Raw genomic sequence first — 17,667 nt, 5'->3', positions numbered from 1 at the left:
ATTCATACATTGAAAGCATCAGAACAATATTCATATATATCGTTTTTTTACTGACGGCCCCATTTGAATCAAACTACCAAGTAAATTACATGCAAAGACATTTCTAGTGGTTTTTACTCAAGGTTGTTTTGCTTTGAAGACGGTGTGTGGATAAGTGATGAGTTCTTGCAGCTTCCATTTGCGGATCATTTATCTTGTGTGTGTGTTTGTGTGTGTGTGTGTTTGTGTGTGTGTGTGTGTGTGTGTGTGTGTGTGTGTGTGTGTGTGTGTGTGTGTGTGTGTGTGTTTGTGTGTGTTTTGGTTAGTGCACAATTGTCACAACAACTTCCAAAACACATTGTTCCCCGCAACGCTACATATTAGGTCAGCTCTTTGCTCGCTACTCTCCTCCTAAACCGGAGCAATTCAATCTGCACTAAAGATAATTGGAAGGCACTATTGTGTATTAGCCTGCGCTACCGTAAATTAGCCTGTACTTCAGTAAATAGCGTGGGGTATGGTAAATCAGCGGGCACTATTTGAGATTAGGCTAGGCTGAATAGGGGTTGAGAGTTGTCATGGAATATATCTTCCCTGAGAATTGCAAATAAGGCCATTACCATTAGTAGAGAGGTAGAGGGTTGAACAGTTGGAGTTACAGCGAAAGAGCATGCAGTTTTTCAAAAAAGGTGTGGGATCCCTGACTCCACACATTCTAGACTGCAGATAGAGTCACCAATGTCATTAGCTCATGGGGAAATAAAGGAGGCCACACAATAGTGGAAACAGTGTTCACTTGACTTACCTGCCTGGGCCAGAATAAATCCCTGGTATCGAACTCCAATGTTGTTCCTGGCCGTGCAGTTGTAGCGGCCAAAGTCCCTGTCGGACATGGGAGTCACCTAGAACCAAAAAGAAAACAACTTTTAATGGCCTAAATGAATTGCAATGTTTTATATACCTTTGGTTTTTATTGTCCAGGTTTTGTGATATTTGTTTCTTATACAGTATTTGTGATTCCATCTGCAAAACATGGGGGTGAATGGATTTCCTTTTTAAAACAGCACTAATGACTGTTTTCATATCAACAATGGAGGTTGAAAAAAAGACCTGTGTGTATAGTGAAAGGTGTTGTTTGTAGTGATTAACACATAATTGCCACCTGGCTATGAACCCCTGAGCTCCACGGGGCATTTTAGCACTTTTTGACTCACTTCATTCGCACTCATACACCACATAAACATCTCTGATAAATCAAAACCGTGCTTCATGCTCTGCACTAAACAGCAGACAGACAAAGTATTAGATATTTCCCTACATGTCTTTCAGTTTTCATAACATGTGATTTCACTGTGCATCATTCTAAAGTATAACCAGGACACTGGGTGACAGCCCAGGTCAGAAAACAAACAAATCAAAAGCTGTTCAAATGATGCCTAAACGATCAGTGTGGCTTGATATCACTTGGTGTGAGGGAAAATATATTGTATTCTTATCTAACATTTTATTTGGGTTAACTTCCCCCCATAAACCATTGCGATTAGATCTGAGAGTAAGGATTATTTATCATCAATTCATCTTTGTGATTTTTTGTTTTTGGGACTGGTTGATTACTTGATTGGTTTGAAAAACATCAAAAATGTGCAACGTTGCCTCATCAAAGTTTCAAGAGCCCAACTCATATCTTGTCCAACCAACACTCCAAATTCACAGATATATTACTTGTCAGAATTAATTGTTTCTGCACTATTTCTTGAGGCGTCTTTACATAACAATGGTAAGTAGTGGTGTGTGTGTGAACTTTCTCATTGCCTTTAATACACAGCACTTTCAGGCCTTTTCACCCACCTCCAGCACAGACTTGCCCTCCGCACTGTGCACGTGCATGTTCGGCGTTCCGTCTGCGGCGATGGTGAAGCGCTCCCTCCTCCACAGCATGGTGGCAGGAGGGTTGGACATCACGTCACAGCTTATGTTCACCGGGTTACCCTCCCACGAGTAGAAAATGGTATGGTTGGTCAGGAACTTTGGTATATCTGTCCAAAAAAATTAAAAAAATTAACTTATTATTTACACAGTGTATCGACTTCTGGCACCGAATCAGGACCTAAATTGCTTAAAGATTAATCGCTGGTGTGTGTGTGTGTGTGTGTGTGTGTGTGTGTGTGTGTGGAACATTTCTGGCAAGCCAATTAAAATTTCTCAAATCAGAGGTGAAGCTCAGCTGGATGATCAAAGAGAGAAAAATGACTTGCTGAGGGGCCTAACCCACACATTCCTCAAAGGGAGAAGAAAAAAACCCACATTTTTGCTATGTGTCAAAAAAGGAGAAAAACTTAAACTTGATTGTAGCCCCCTAATGCTGGGGGGGGGGAGTGGAGGTGGGGGTGAGCAAAATAAATCTCCATTGCGATCATCTCACCAAGAGCAAAAAATAAAGGATTCCAAACAGAAGCTCATTTGCCCCTACAGCAAATAGGAAGGTCAGTAATGGACGATCGGCCTGTCATCCGAATTTCTGTTGGCCCTAGTCAAGACCAGGCTCAGTCGACGAGAGAGAGAGAAAGGCATTATGGGTGTTTTATGCTCGCTTGCAGGATTCCATTAAAGAGATTGATGCCTGGCGCGCTCTGTCACAAGTGAGCACGCGTTATCCCCCCCGAAGCCTGCAGTGACTTAGTAAATGAGTTCATTACGGCAGAGGCTCACACACACACACACACACACACACACACACACTCGCCCTCGCACGCACACACACTCACACACACACTTACACTCACAGCCTGTGTCGCTCTGCAGTGTGGGAAGTGTGGAGTCTCCAGAGCCACTTGTGTCAGCTGTGTGGCTCCAGCAAAAACAACTACTTTAAGAAGATAATGACAGACGGCAACTTTTTGCTTCCATGGGTTAGGAGAATGGGAATGCACACAATTGGGGTTCTGTTTTTTCAACACAATGATTGCCATTAAACTTTTGTTTGTGTGTGTGTGCAAAATGTCAAATTTTTCAAGGAACGATATGCAAAATAAGGTTTGAAGGGGAATCCATGAACTAGAAAGTCACCTCAGCCCGAGGAGGAGAAAATTGGTTTCCACATGACAACAGAGATACAGTAATCGTTTTTGTATTCTTCTTTTCTTCCCCAGTCCCTGTCACTCTGAATATATTACTTTGTCTTCTCGCTCATTCTCTCTCTGTCTCTGTCTCTCTCTTTCTCCTTATTGTTTCCTGAGCTTCAAGGTGAAAATGCTGTGCAACTTTTTACACAGCACTTTCCCCATTGGTTTGGTTTCAGACATTAGAAACGCTCTCATAATGAGCCTAATCATTTCGAAGGCCAAAATGGAGATCTTTACTTCAGAGTTCATTAGGCAGGGGGGGATAGCCCGCCCCAAATAACCCCAAACAAGCAGCACTGAGGGATGGGTTACACTGGTGGGGAAGTAGAGGGGAGCTGTCAACGAGGGAAAAAATGAAACGCCACGCATGATATCCTCTCGCTAATTACAGAGAGGGGCGGAGGCTGTTTAGAGTCATATAATGATCTTTGGAAGAAAAGAAAAAAACTGCCAAAGTGTGAAAGAAAATGATCAGAACTTGGCACGGTTAAACTTTTGAACTCTACAAAACAGCTTTCTGTCAGGTAAAAAAGGTCAGGTAATTTGCCTTTTTCAGACCGTTGTACCAAGCTAAAATTTGTATCTGATATTTAAGTCAGTTAAAGGGTAATCGCATAGTAATGTTTTTTTTAAAGTATTTCATATGGGTTTCATGACACGTCTGGTGCAGCTCAAGGGATTTCCCATATTTTCTACCCTGAAGGACAATGTCAACGTCATGAGATAATTCCTCAATTCAACTGATTGTCTCCACTCTGTTTCCTTGATATACATCTAGCTTATATCAGGGAAGTCAGGTTCCCTTAAGGTACAGCATGTTAAAACTTGTTTAAAGCTCAGCCACACAGGTGTTTTCACTTGAGTTGCCATTCCGTATGCAGAATCATTAGCAGATAAATAACTGGAAAGAACTGTGTGAATGAACTATGATGACAAAACATACTCACACTCAATGTCGAGGAACATGCTCTTCTGATGCCCTCCGATCCTGCTCTGGGCTTCGCAGTCCAACCGGCCCAAGTCCCCGAGCCGCACGCCGGTGATGGTTAACACTGATTTGCCGTGACGGCCGCGCACTTCAAAGCGCCCGTCCTGACTCTGCATAAACACACACGCACGCACGCACACACACACACACACACACACACACAAACAAACAGACACACGCACGCACATGCCCACACACACACACACACGCGCACGCACACACACACACACAAAGCAATAAATTAGTATGTCTGTGAAATAGGTAGGACTCATATCCTAAAAAATGGGTGTTACGATATCAAGCCAGAGACTGAAATTCACAACTTCTTTCTCTGAGGTTTATTTTTCTAGAAAATCTGGGCAAAACAACACAAACAGAAGTTGTGGATGTTGTCCATCATGTCACTGGCATTGTATTTGGATTGCTATATATACAAAGAAAAATCCACATTGCGCTTGAGTAGTGGAACAAAAAAACTAAATCTCCATTCTTTGCCAAGTAATTAACTCAAAGTTCCTTGTCCAACTTTGCACTTGCGACTGAATGATCTATTTTGACCCCGCCCCCCTTGCAGGCAACCAATCACTTGTCACACAGGTTCGGGGGTTTAATGCAATAAACTGTCAATTTATAACGAGGTCATTACATCTGTATGAAGACATATGGTATCAATTTGAAGCAACGGGTCAATTGCAGCAGACGAGGCTATCACTCCAGCAATCAACATCCACTCATAATAGGAGAATAAACACTGGCAGCATCCCAGTTTGTAGACTTGATACAGCCGTAGCCCTCCTGACTGTTACCTCACAGTTAACCTTTGTCACCTCACCTCCCAAAGAAACTACTTGTTCACCGGCCCTGCTCGTGATGTATGTGTGAAAGTGTATGTGTGACTGCAACAGGGGTTTTCTTTTGAGGGTGCTGGTGAGTGGTCGATCTGAAGGTCCGATACATTGAGTACAAATAATCTAAAACACTGTCACTTGCTGTCTTTTGTCTTAATATTAAAAGTGGATTCAGCTATTCTGAAAAACACTCTTTTTGCAAAAATCAGTGAATATCTCCCCACGATCCTCTACCTGTACATACAGGTGCGCTGAAAAAAAAAATCCAGTGTTAATAATCCGCCCAGGCTCTGTAAACGGGTATGTCAACAAAGGGTATGTTAACAAAAAGGGCCTACCATAGCTTGCAAACATGCCTGTTTACAGAGCCTAGGCTGTGTTAGCCCCTTTTCCCCAGTCTTCATGCAGAGTAGCCTTTGCCGAGCACATTTTCCGTAAATCAGACAATAAACGTTGAGGATACAAAAATTGTTTGCTTCCTTTGATTGTTTCGTTTGCATATTACTCTGTAATGAAGAAGTCTGTTTGACATTCTCTTTTCCCCGCCGTGAATATGGAACACAGTTTTAGTCGAGTTTTTCTTATTATTCATAGAGTCCTGAGAGTGCCTTAGGGTATTTTCAATGTAAGTAGCCATCAAGCGGCACATGGCACACATTAAGGCGGCAATCTATCCCGGGCTCTTGAAGCCTTTGTGAGCTAAAGGACACAGCCATGGAAAATCGCAGAGACATATCATAATGGTAATATCACTGCTTAGTACTGCTGAAATGAACTGGCTTGTATAACCCAGACACTCGTGCACAAGGTGTAGCCGCACGGCACAAAGGCATATGGGCAATTGTTTATCACCATCTTGACTTTCTTTTTCCCACATTGGTGCCTAATTAATCAAATCGAACCAACTGAGACAAGCAGCTTTTATAGAATGAAAACAGAACAGCAGTTATTTAGCTCAAAGCCTCAGATTTAATGTACGATGGCACACACAAATTAGTGCTTTGAGTTTGTTTCTAAAAAAAATTAACAAAGAAAGGCTTCCGGTAAGACTATTCAGCAAAGTGATAGGCCACAATGCTTTTAATGAGTAAGATCTGTTTGTTTGTCTTCAGTAGTGTCTTTCTTAACCAAACTGTGATCTAATTTACATCATTTTAAGTATACAGCTATGGTGGCTAACCATTTATTATTCATATATTCGGTTCTTAATGCATATACTGTATATACAGTACACGCCTACACGGTAAACATGGGAATCTTGCCCGGCACTGCCATTCATCCAATATGATGGATCACATGACTTTTAGAGACAGATGGAAACAGAAAACCTGAGTTCCACACAGGCAGTAAATTAAGATTGAAGTTTGATTTATTTAAAAAATATACTGTAGCAATAGAGGCTAGGACAGAATGAATCATTCAAAGTAGTTGCCCCTTGCTATACTTTTTGACCTCTGGAGCATCTGCACTGGTGAGTTCTTGCAGTGTGTGTGTGTGTGTGTGTGTGTGTGTGTGTGTGTGTGTGTGTGTGTTTGTGTGTGTGAATGTGCATGTATGTTTGAGTTTCTGTATTCCCACCTATTTGTGTGTTTGCATATTTATCGATAAGGCTATATACTCTAGGTGTGTAGAAGTGTCTTCCCACCTCCATAGATTTCCCCAAGTAAATCAATGCACATCCAGCACCGTCTAATGCCCTCCTGTCAACACCTCCCACCCCCCTGCCTCTGCTAATACTCATTACGTCTAAGCCTGGTAAGCCTCCACTTCTGAATCACACTCTCTTTAGCGTTGCCACTCTGTAGACTGCTTGGGCATTATCCTCTTTAAGAATTGCTTATCTTTGATCGTGGCAATACTATCAACCAATGAGGTGAAAGCGGCTTGGTTGTTGTGGCCCCTTTAGTAGCTGCCTACTGCACACTTTGCTTGTTTACCCATCGCCAGCCTTGAGGTCAATGGGATTGGAGGTGTTTGTGGAATAGGAATACTGAAGGGAATGGAGGGATGAGAAAAGAGGAGGAGGAGAAGGAGGAGAGAGAGAGAGGAAATCTTCCAGGAGGGAGCGAATAAGTCAGGGAAATGACTCTAACCTCCCGAGCGCTCCCCATGCCAACACAACAGAGTCTGTCAAGAGACCAAGTCAGTCTAACTGGCCAGACGTAAACACAACATAGTCACATGCATGTCCCATTCACTCACTCTCACACACACACACACACACACACACACACACACACACACACACACACACACACACACACACACACACACACACACACACACACACACACACACACACACACACACACACACACACACACACACACACACACACACACACACACACACACACACACGCACCGTAAACATGTGAGAAGTAACCAACATGACAGCAGCTCGGATAAAAAAGAGATAAAAAGGAAAAGAGATGTGGAAGTCGACGGAATAGTGGAACTGGTGGAGAGATGAAAGCAGAAGCAAAAAGGAAGCCAGAACTACGATATGAAATCCCATCTCATATCTGATCCGTGAGAGCTGAGAAAAATTAATATGGCTGTGCGTTTACTGTTAACATACATATGAAGGTGAAATCTCCAATGCAATCTCTTTTAAATGGGATTATTACAGAGGCTGTTCCCGTTTGCCAGTTCGGTTCAAATGCTGGAGAATTGTCAGATATTAAAAATGTCAGCGGTAAATGTCAGCAACACACTGTAGTGCAATTCTGGCGAGCATAGCTTATTCCAACACTCTGGTCTCTGTGTGTGTGCGTGTGTGTGTGTGTTTGTGTGTGTGTGAGGGGGATGGGGGGGGGGGGGGGGAGTTATTCATATTTGTACCACTTTTAATGATTATAGTGGGAACCTCTTCCTCGTGACAGCAGCAAACATTACCTTTAGTAACTGCTTTCTGCTTCAATGCAATCGGGGGCCAAACAAGTGGTTTCACACACGTAGCAGCGGCGGCCACATCATCCACTGAGCATGGCTATTATCTATCAGTTCTTTCGTGGCCAGGTACCATACCGGGAAAGCATAATTATAATCTTAAATTTGTTTTCGAAAAGTGTAATTGCGAAAAGTGTTTTGATGAGACCTTCAAAAAAACACACATCAAAGGCTGGCACCTGAATAGAAGGAAAAGGTTCAAAACTTTTTCAAAATAGAAAAAAGTTTACTGAAGCTAATATCAGCGGCTCTTCAGCTTTGAGTGCAGTGTATGAATAGAAACAAAGGCTACAGCAGTGGAGGATGCTAACCTTGGGCCATGAGCGAAACAATGCCAGTGGAGTAAAAACAATACCCCTTAATTCAACCCCCCCCCCCCCCCCTCGCCAGCTTCATAATTAAACTGCATGACTGCATCACATTATGTTCTCTTACCGAGGGGGTCAAGTGGCTAAACAATTAGAGGAATTAAAGCAACATTATACAGTGAGTCATATACAGTGAGCTCACCACCGGAGTTAGAGGAGCGAGCGCCAAGCCCTGGATATGCAGATTGGAGAGCAAATTGAGAGAGGAACATCCTGCCTTAAACCTCAATGACTACGGCCATCCATCACCCCCCCCCCCTACACGCACTGCACAAGCAGCAGTTGTCTTCGCGTATGTTTAGGTGTGTTGGCTTTGCACTATATACGCATTTCCATAATTGCATTTTCCGTGGCAAGAGAAGCACTTACTCTCATTTTCGGTCTGTGATTTATCAAGCCTGAGCGACTCGAGCCAATGCACACATTCATTTATCTCCGCGGTGACCTTTTTCCCAAGCAAAAAAAATAAAGAAAAAGCACGTCTGCCATCTTTGTTTTTTTCTTTTTCTTTTTTTTAACTACTTCTTCTTCTTCTTCTTCTTCTTCTTCTTCTTCTGTGTAGAAAGCCCCAGTCCCCTTTATGCCAGGGGAAGCTTTTGATGGAAGCACATATGATTTTGACATTGATGGCGGCTCGTTCCAGAATAATTACTTCTCCAAAGAAAGTGCGCCTGCCTGCTGCTCATTCAATTTGTGATTTGTGAGTATGTCCCTGTGTACAAAGTGAATAATGGGAGGGTGAGAGAAAAGAAAAAAACAACACACACACACACACACACACACACACACACACACACACACACACACACACACACACACACACACACACACACACACACACACACACACACACACACACACACACACACACACACACACACACACACACACACACACACACACACACACACACAAACACACACACACACACACACACACACACACACACACACACACACACACACACACACACACACACACACACACACACACACACACACACACACACAACACAGGCTCCCAAACTTTTCAATTCTCTTCAGTTGGATTACATTAAAACGTTGCAGAGTCAAAGGGACGCGGCGCAAAAATGAAAAGAGTTAACGTTTTTCCGCCCTGAACATTTCAAGGTTCTTGCTGCTTCTTTCTGCTAAGAGCTAATCAAAATAAAATGCCCACCGCTGATTTCCCTCGAGTTAATAATCTCCGGCAAAGTCGAGAGATTTGAACACGGACCAAGGTGAATGTGAAACGTGGATTGTCTGAGGGCAACTTTGATATCATAAGAGCCTCTGAGGGTTTGTACGTCTAGTGATAGGACAAAGGAAGAAGGAAATGCAATGCTACAAGTGGGCATTTTAACAGGCCGTATACAACACAGGCTCATCAATCTAGACTCAAAAAGGAAAAGACGCGGATCGGCCATTAACACTTGAATGTACATCATCAGCGCCTAACTTTAGACAGGCCCCGAGCAGCACTGCAAAGCAATGAATGACTCTAATTGCAACTGATGGGAACCACTGTCTGCTTTTTTATTTTTTACAAGGACGAATACAAGTAATTACCTGGTAAGGTCGGCTATTAATTTCTGTACTCAACCAGACCAAGCACAAATAATAGTGCATTTATCTCTACATAAATAAATAAAAAAAGTGAGTAATAATAGTAATAGTAATAAATGGATGTAGCATCCAGGCAGATCTCAGTTCATTAAACTGCATCCAATCGTCCTGGCCTAAGACCGTCGCCATCTTGTCATATTTTTACTCCGCCTCATTCCCTCTAATCAAAAAAGGCTAGCTGACGTATACTTCCGAGGCAAGGGCCAGCGGGTGGCTAGCTGTCACTCAAGAGGCTGCACCCCTAATTTTTCTTAAATTTTAACCACCAATAGTTTAAAAACTAGCGTAATCCAAAATAATTCACCCCCCTCAGTGTTGTCATGGAGATATGACCTAATATTACAGACTAGAATGTGTTTTTGTACCAGGCCATAACTAGGTTTAATAATGCTGTGAAAACGGCATTTAACAAGGGAGTCAATGAGAAATTGCTCTGTTTTGGTACCACCTCTTAGAGGCCACTCGGTGAACTTCATTTTTTGACACTTCCGCATTGGATGCTGGTAGAACTCGCTGTGGTTGGGGCTTGGTTGTGCCGCATGATTTTCAGTCATTCAGTCAGTCAAGCTCCATGTTTTTTTCTATGATTCGAGGTCAATTTAAGGAAACCTTAGTTTTTATTCAAATCTAATTAGTGGAACTCAAGTGTCAGGGTTGCATTCAAAGCTATTTAAAGTTGCCATTTGGGATATACAAAGTTTAGATGCACACGCACGCACGCGCACACACACACACACACACACACACACACACACACACACACACACACACACACACACACACACACACACACGCACACACGCACACACGCACACACGCACACACGCACACACGCACACACGCACACGGCCAGATGGACTTTCTGGCACTTTCCATACCTTGTCTCCGTCCACGAAGGTCTGCCCGTCACTGGCTCTCCTCCAGGAGATGTCGGGCAGAGGCTCGCCATCAGCCACACAGGAGATCATGGCGGCGCTGCCCTCCACCGCCGTCACGTTCTTCAGCTGGATGATATGGGGCTGGACTGGAGTCAATGACAGAGAGAAAAAAAGAAAGTGAGTTAATAGTTAAAGGAGAAGTAAGTGATGTGGTCCTTTTAGCTAACTTCCTGTCAGTGACTGCCGTGAGCAGTCCCCTCCCTTGTCCCTACGTCACCACCACATGAACGCACAGCCGTCTACGGGGGATAGTATCAGACACAGAGATCCGCCTCTTTATAGAGCTCTGTCTCCTGATTGGATAAGAACAAGCGGGATACTCAAAATTTTATCTGGCTATTACTGCAAAGCTGAATGACCAGGGAGACCTGTGTTATGAACTGCACATACTGTTTAAGTGATTGCTGTATGAATATAAAGTGATTCAACACGTACATTAAATAAAAAAAATCACTTAATATTCCTTTAATTGAATGGCAAAGAGGGAGGAGGACTGAGAAAGTGAAAGGGTGAGCAGGAGGCAAACTGTCAAAGATCAAACTTGAAAGGGAGGGCTCAGATGAAGGCTTATACCACAGGCTGTATATTCACCGAGCTGATGCATGACTTTGGTTGCTGACAGTCTAGTCTAGGTCAGGATCATTTTATACACTGCAGTGGTATACTCAAGAGTTTTTGGGGCGTAGCGGGGGGAAAAGATGCCCTCTGGCCTATTTTGAGCTGATTCCTTTGCCTGGAAGACTCGAAAAAAACTGACTTTGCGGAAAGTTTTTGAAGAACAAAACATACAGTATCCAAAAAAAAAAACCCTCCCTCCTGTCGTTTTCTGTTTTGTTTTTAAATAAATATAGATTTTTGTCAGGGAGGATGCCCTCTCCGTCGCTGCGTGAATTGCTTTGTGATAAGTGCTGTAAAGCTTTCGGCGGGGGGGCTGCTCCCCATGCTCAACCGCCGCCTGATAAGATGCTTTAAGCCCCTCTGGTACACCAAGCATGTCAAGGGCACAGAGCATGACACATGAATCATGGATTGATCCCACACACACAAAAGACACACACACACACACACACACACACACACACACACACACACACACACACACACACACACACACACACACACACACATACACACACACACACACACACACACACACACACACACACACACACACACACACACACACACACACACACACACACACACACACACACACACACACACACACACAGCACTCCTTAGTCCTTAACAGGGGCTCTTGCAAAAGTAGCATGGTGTAAAATCCAAAAAGGAATAGGGAAGTAAATAGTGACAAGTGTACTGAAGGCTTTTAACGCCGCCTGGAGAGGAGTGGAGGTGCTTGTGTATGTGTGAGTGTGTGTGTGTGTGTGTGTGTGTGTGTGTGGGGGGGGGGGGGGGGGGGAGGTCTGGGGATAGTTTAGCAATTTCACATGGCTTCAACCTCCGGGTGAAGGAGCCATCTCTAGGGATTTGGGGAGCTTGTACAAACACAGGGTCACACAAACATACAAACAGGCAGACACATACATATTATTTCAGCCCACTTCAGTCTGATCAATGAGCCCCCCATATGTTGTAGCATGAATGAAACAGCTGACGCAAATCAGCTCACGAGAACAGAACTTCAGAGCTCAAAGTTGAAACTAGGTAGTTAGTCCGTCTTGATTTGTACTTATATTTCACTAAAGGTTTTTCCTTAAAACCTCTATGAAATGGATACAGGATGGTAGACCCCAAAAACAAGCCCACAAGGACCAACACATAGTTTAAACAATCCTATTAAGAATCATCTGTCATTTTCTTACTAATAGTGCAACCAGCTGCTTGTGTCTAGACCAAAGGAAGGCGCAGTGGGAAAAGGTTTAAAAAAAAAAAAAGTTTTTCTGTTCTTAGAAAAATAAGCTTTAAAGCCTCCAAATGACACTAATTGACCTGCTAAGATGATTTCTGCTGGGAGAGAGACGTTGCCGAGCACTTTAGAACAATCCTACACAACCTCACGGCGGCTAATTTTGAATGCATGTGGACACTTTCTTACCACAATACAACACAAGTACACATTTAAAAAGGCCCCAGACCCCTCCCCCCCCCCCCCCCCCCCACACACACACACACACACACAGATAAAACTCTTAACGGCGCTGCGACCGGTTTCAACCAGTTATTTCGTCATCACCTTATCTGCCGAACGTTTCGCCCCGGATGCCCTTCATCATGCAAATATTAAATGGAATGTGTCTCATTTATCAAACATGGTTGCGAGAAAAAGCCCCACTCTGCAGGGAACATTATTAATAACGCATTATCTCAAAACATTCCAACTCTGTACGAGAGCGGGCAGAAGAGAACTGAGAAGCATGTGTGCACTCAAAGATTAAAATCCAGAATTTAATTTGACCTTCCATATTTGTCTTCTTCTTCATTCTTTGCATTGTCTTCAGTGCATTTAAATAGGAATCGAGGAAATTCTCGCACGCCGAGTATATTTCAAAACAATGGCACTTTGCCTCTAGTGTTTAACCATTACAGGTACACTTTATTATATTAATGACAGGTATTGGGATAATTTAACTTATACAATGTCGTAGTAAGTTACTTTACTCGGTCAGTCGTGACTGTAAATGAAAACGAAACAGGTTTAATCTTGCATTCACACACTGAAAAGTCATTAATGGTGTCAAATTCAGAGCAGGAAATGACACAATGACACAACTGATTGAAGAAATACACTGTGTATTAATAAGGTTTTGCTATTGTTGCAGGAAAAGGCTTACATTTCCCCGGTTGCTGCTTCCTATTGGCTTTTCATCCGGCCTTTAACCATATTTGACTTCCCAGTGAAGCCCTTATCCAAGCGGCTGACAGGGATCAGAAAAACAAAATAATAGTCCACACACCGTATCTGATAACAATAATGTGAGAATTTGTTGTTTCGTCTCTACACATCCGAAGTACAAATGTCAGCATAGATTCTCTCCTATCAAGCCCAATGCCTCTGTTAACTCTACAAAGCACAAGTGGGTTATACAGAAAAGTCCATTGTCTTCCATTTTATGTCATCAGTCCATGATATTCAATTTATTAGGAGTTATTCTGTGATAAAAAGTGATATAATTTTAGTTTTTTTCCCCTACTGGTCTGCTTACATTTTCCAACAGTGCATGGTGAAGACAATGGAAAGATGACTGCAGTGGGGGCTGTCAAGCTTACTGTGTGTGCAGAGAATGTGTATACAGTATCTCTTTTACTCCATTATACATTTCCCTCCCTGAATCTGATTGTCGAATGCTGCAGAAAAAGTATGAAAAAATATATCTGACATTTACTGCCGATGCTTCAGATAGCTGAACAATTATTTGCTCTCAGAAAGTTGACGTGTCTATGTTTAGGGAGTTTCATGTAAAAAAGTGGCGCTGGAAAGCAGAACACCAAACAAAAGCTGTCTAAAAGAGAGACAAACAAAAAGATAATTTTACCTTTAAAGCTATACTGCGTAGCTTTTCCATCAAAATGAATGCCCACGAAATGATTCAGTTGTTGATTCTACTGGTAAGAAATGTACACCAGAAGGTGTAAAATCCATGCACCATCACAGAGGCTATACCTGTGTAGATGCGCCGACAGTGTTGTTGTTATTCCTCAGAATTCCTCATGGGGGTGACAGAAGTTACGCACTATAGCTTTAAGATAATAATGATTTTCATTAAAAAATACAATGAATGATTGAAAGCCTACCATGAGTAACAGCCTTCAGTCATGCTAACCTGTGCTAGGCTGAACCAAAGCACAGCTGTGTTTTCAGCAAAATGCCTTTAATTAGCATGCTAACATTATCACAGTGCTAATGCTCACATGCTTATCGTTACCAGGTATTATGTCTCCCATGTTACTTTAGCTTGACAGCTTGTTAATTTGCACAGAACGTAAAGTTCATCTGAGGCTGATGAGGTCATTGGTTTAGCAGGTAAAGCACATGGATATAAAGCAGTACTGGACAAATAAAATGTTTGACATGATGGTGGTACTAGATGAATCACCAAGGCGATTACAAATCCATCCTGAGGGGAACATGGATGTGACTGGAGAATTTCATGGTTATTTCCTTCCATATTTATTGGTAGATTACACTAAAAATCCCACATCCCGCTGAAAAGTCATTAGGACTCATCCTCTGGGCAACATTAATGTCTGTATAATATACGGCAATCCATCCGATATGGGGGGGGGGGGGGGGGGGGGGTGGGAGAGACGGACTCTGGACTGAAGTGGTTGGACCAGTCAACACGGCGTCCCTAAAGCCACGCTGCTGGCACATCTCTAAGAGCTGACCAAGGAAATGCAATGTAGCTACTTCTTAACAGTGTGAATTATGGATTTTTTTTTCTCCCCCCGACAGCAATAAATGGCCTTGAGCATTTAGGAGAAAGACGACATGACATTCTCCCTGGAGAACTGATAGTAGCTGGAAGGAGTTGAGGACTAACATTTTCTGGCATTTACACCTCCGGGGCTGCTATGGCGACGGGGCCAGCCAGACGACTCAGATGGCCCCAGATGTGAAACTGTTTGAAGTGTATGAAGGTTGAACCAGGAGGAGTGAGTTGGATTCATGCTATTAATCGTCACAATAACCAATTTTGTGGCATCAAACGGTCATGTGTCCACGTGAAGAAAAAACCCATCTGTGGAAGAGAATATGCAACAGCTGCTGCCACTTTGTGACACCTCATTCCCCATTATCTGCAGTCAAATGAAAACTCTCTTTTCAACTAATACATTTTTTCTTTTGTCCCCCTACCTTCTTTTGTCACATATTTTATCTCATTTTATGCTGGGAATCTAATCGCTTTTGCTCATCTCACTATCTATAATCATGTCATCATAACGTTTGGAGATGCATTAACTGTCCTAGCCTGTATTTTATGTGAAAATACATCGTATGTCTTACCAATAGCATTGTAGCAAATTAGAGTGTCTTTGTTGGCTTATTTGAAAAGGTGAGTTTACCTGCATCCGTTAATGCTTCTTTTTCGGAATATATAAAAGCAAAAAAAAAAAAGGTGACTACCATTAAATGTGAAGTACAGAGCACCTTAATATGAATGGCAATCACATACACAACTACACACACACCTTTGTCTGACTTAAATGTCCTGTTCTCCTCCCGCCCCAGGCTGTCAAGAAAAATAAAACTAACTTACATCCGCGCCTCCCCCCCCCCCCCCCCATTTCGCAGTCAACTCCTGCCGGCAGCTTAACTTCTTCATTTAAATGTGCATTTTGAAGAACAAGCGCCGCATCCATCTTGAAAGGATGTTGATGACTAGAGCACATATCTCCATACATTTTCACGAGGCGAATGTGCACTATCAGGGTTGATCTGTGAGGAAAAAGCCAGCAGGTCTATGAAAATTGAAATTGAAATTTTTTATTAGGGGTGCAGCGAATGAAATACGACGCAATAAATGAAATAATTCTATTAGGGGAATACATCACGTTGATGCAGTTGTTATTGTGGTGGGCTGAGGGCAGTATTAAGACATTTGTGCTTTTTTTTATGAAATGGAATTCGAGGAGGTCCTTCCAATAAAGCTTTATGAATCCACATAAAACTCTATGCACTGTCATGAAGCAGAGCAATTATAGTCAAAGGCTTTGGTGGAGCACACATTGACAGACAGTGAGGAATGAAAACAAACTTTTTCGGGAGAGTTCCAGGCTAAATTTGGTGACCCAAATTACAAAGAAAGTTGAAAGAATCTAACCAAAATGCTTTTCACTTACCCTGAGTGGTAGATATCCATGCCCATAGTTCTGATTGTATGTATCCTTGTTTTAAGATCCCTTTCTATTTTCACTGCCATCCAAGTACAAAAGAGGTTAAATGTAACCTGGACCTTTGTAAACCAAAATAAATATTTCCAATGAAAGCTCAAAATTGGTGTAAGAATTTTTTTCTCCATATGATCATAGAAAAAGAAAGCTATATTTACAAGAAAACAATTTGAAAAACGCTACAGGATAAAACAATAAACATTGTATTACCTGTTTAAGAATAGTAGGCAATATAGTTGTTACGTTGTTTCGTATCCGAAAGCAAATAAGTGAAATATCCATGATGTAATGGTCAATGGCATCCTTACCAAAGACTTTAAGGAACAGCTCCCTCTCCTGGGACCCTGCCTTGTTGGTGGCCTTGCAGGTGTAGGCGCCCCCGTCCCCCTGCCGGATGTTTCGGATGGTCAGCATGCTCCGCCCTCCGTCCAGCCTGCTGAGAATGTACTGCTCTGACGGCTCCAGATGCTGCCCTTTCCTACACACACACACACACACACACACGCACGCACACACACACATGCACGCACACACAAACACATGAACAAAACATGGTGACTGACTCCCAACCTGAAAAGGGCCCTCCACAAATTACACACTGCAGATCAACTTAGATTTAACAGATGTATAATCTCTTAGCATTTTAGATGTCAACCGTTTCTATCAAAGAAAGGCTAAATGCAGGCATGTCTATCTATAGCACATATACAGGGCGAAAACATGACAGCGCTTATTATAGATAGTAACACCTTTCAAGTATGATAAAGGTATTGTTTTGAATGCATCATTTGTAGTAAGTCATGAAAATTCCAAAATAAACCACCATCTTGGATATTGTGTTGCTGTGTTCCATCCCCTGTTATGGACTGCAGTGCTCACTTAAAACCTCCTGTCTCCTGTGCCGGTGTGCAATACTGTGCAGAATTAATGTCTTTTTTCTTATGGGGCTCTGCAGGGAAATTAGTCAAGGAAAACAGCTACAGCTAAAGTTG

The 17,667-nt window shown here is 42.5% G+C and overlaps 1 protein-coding gene across 1 annotated transcript in view; it reads right to left on the bottom strand.

The window, feature by feature from the left end:
• The window catches only part of LOC307269835 (neural cell adhesion molecule 2-like), a gene marked incomplete at its 3' end in the record, with an annotated part of 237,982 nt that overhangs the window by 32,916 nt on the left and 187,399 nt on the right, over positions 1 to 17,667 (bottom strand). The window contains exons 7-11 of the mRNA XM_080052915.1: positions 16,984 to 17,153; positions 10,760 to 10,905; positions 4,049 to 4,199; positions 1,828 to 2,015; positions 785 to 881 (exon numbers count right to left, since the gene is read on the bottom strand). Of these exons, the coding sequence (XP_079909041.1) occupies positions 785 to 881; positions 1,828 to 2,015; positions 4,049 to 4,199; positions 10,760 to 10,905; positions 16,984 to 17,153 (752 nt within the window). The remainder of the gene's footprint in view (positions 1 to 784; positions 882 to 1,827; positions 2,016 to 4,048; positions 4,200 to 10,759; positions 10,906 to 16,983; positions 17,154 to 17,667) is intronic.

This window comes from Ammodytes marinus (assembly GCF_949987685.1).
Source record: "Ammodytes marinus genome assembly, chromosome: 24".
NCBI classification, from domain to species: Eukaryota; Metazoa; Chordata; class Actinopteri; order Uranoscopiformes; family Ammodytidae; genus Ammodytes; species Ammodytes marinus.
Note: the sequence above shows the minus strand (reverse complement) of the source record. Positions and strands in the feature narration are given on the sequence as shown.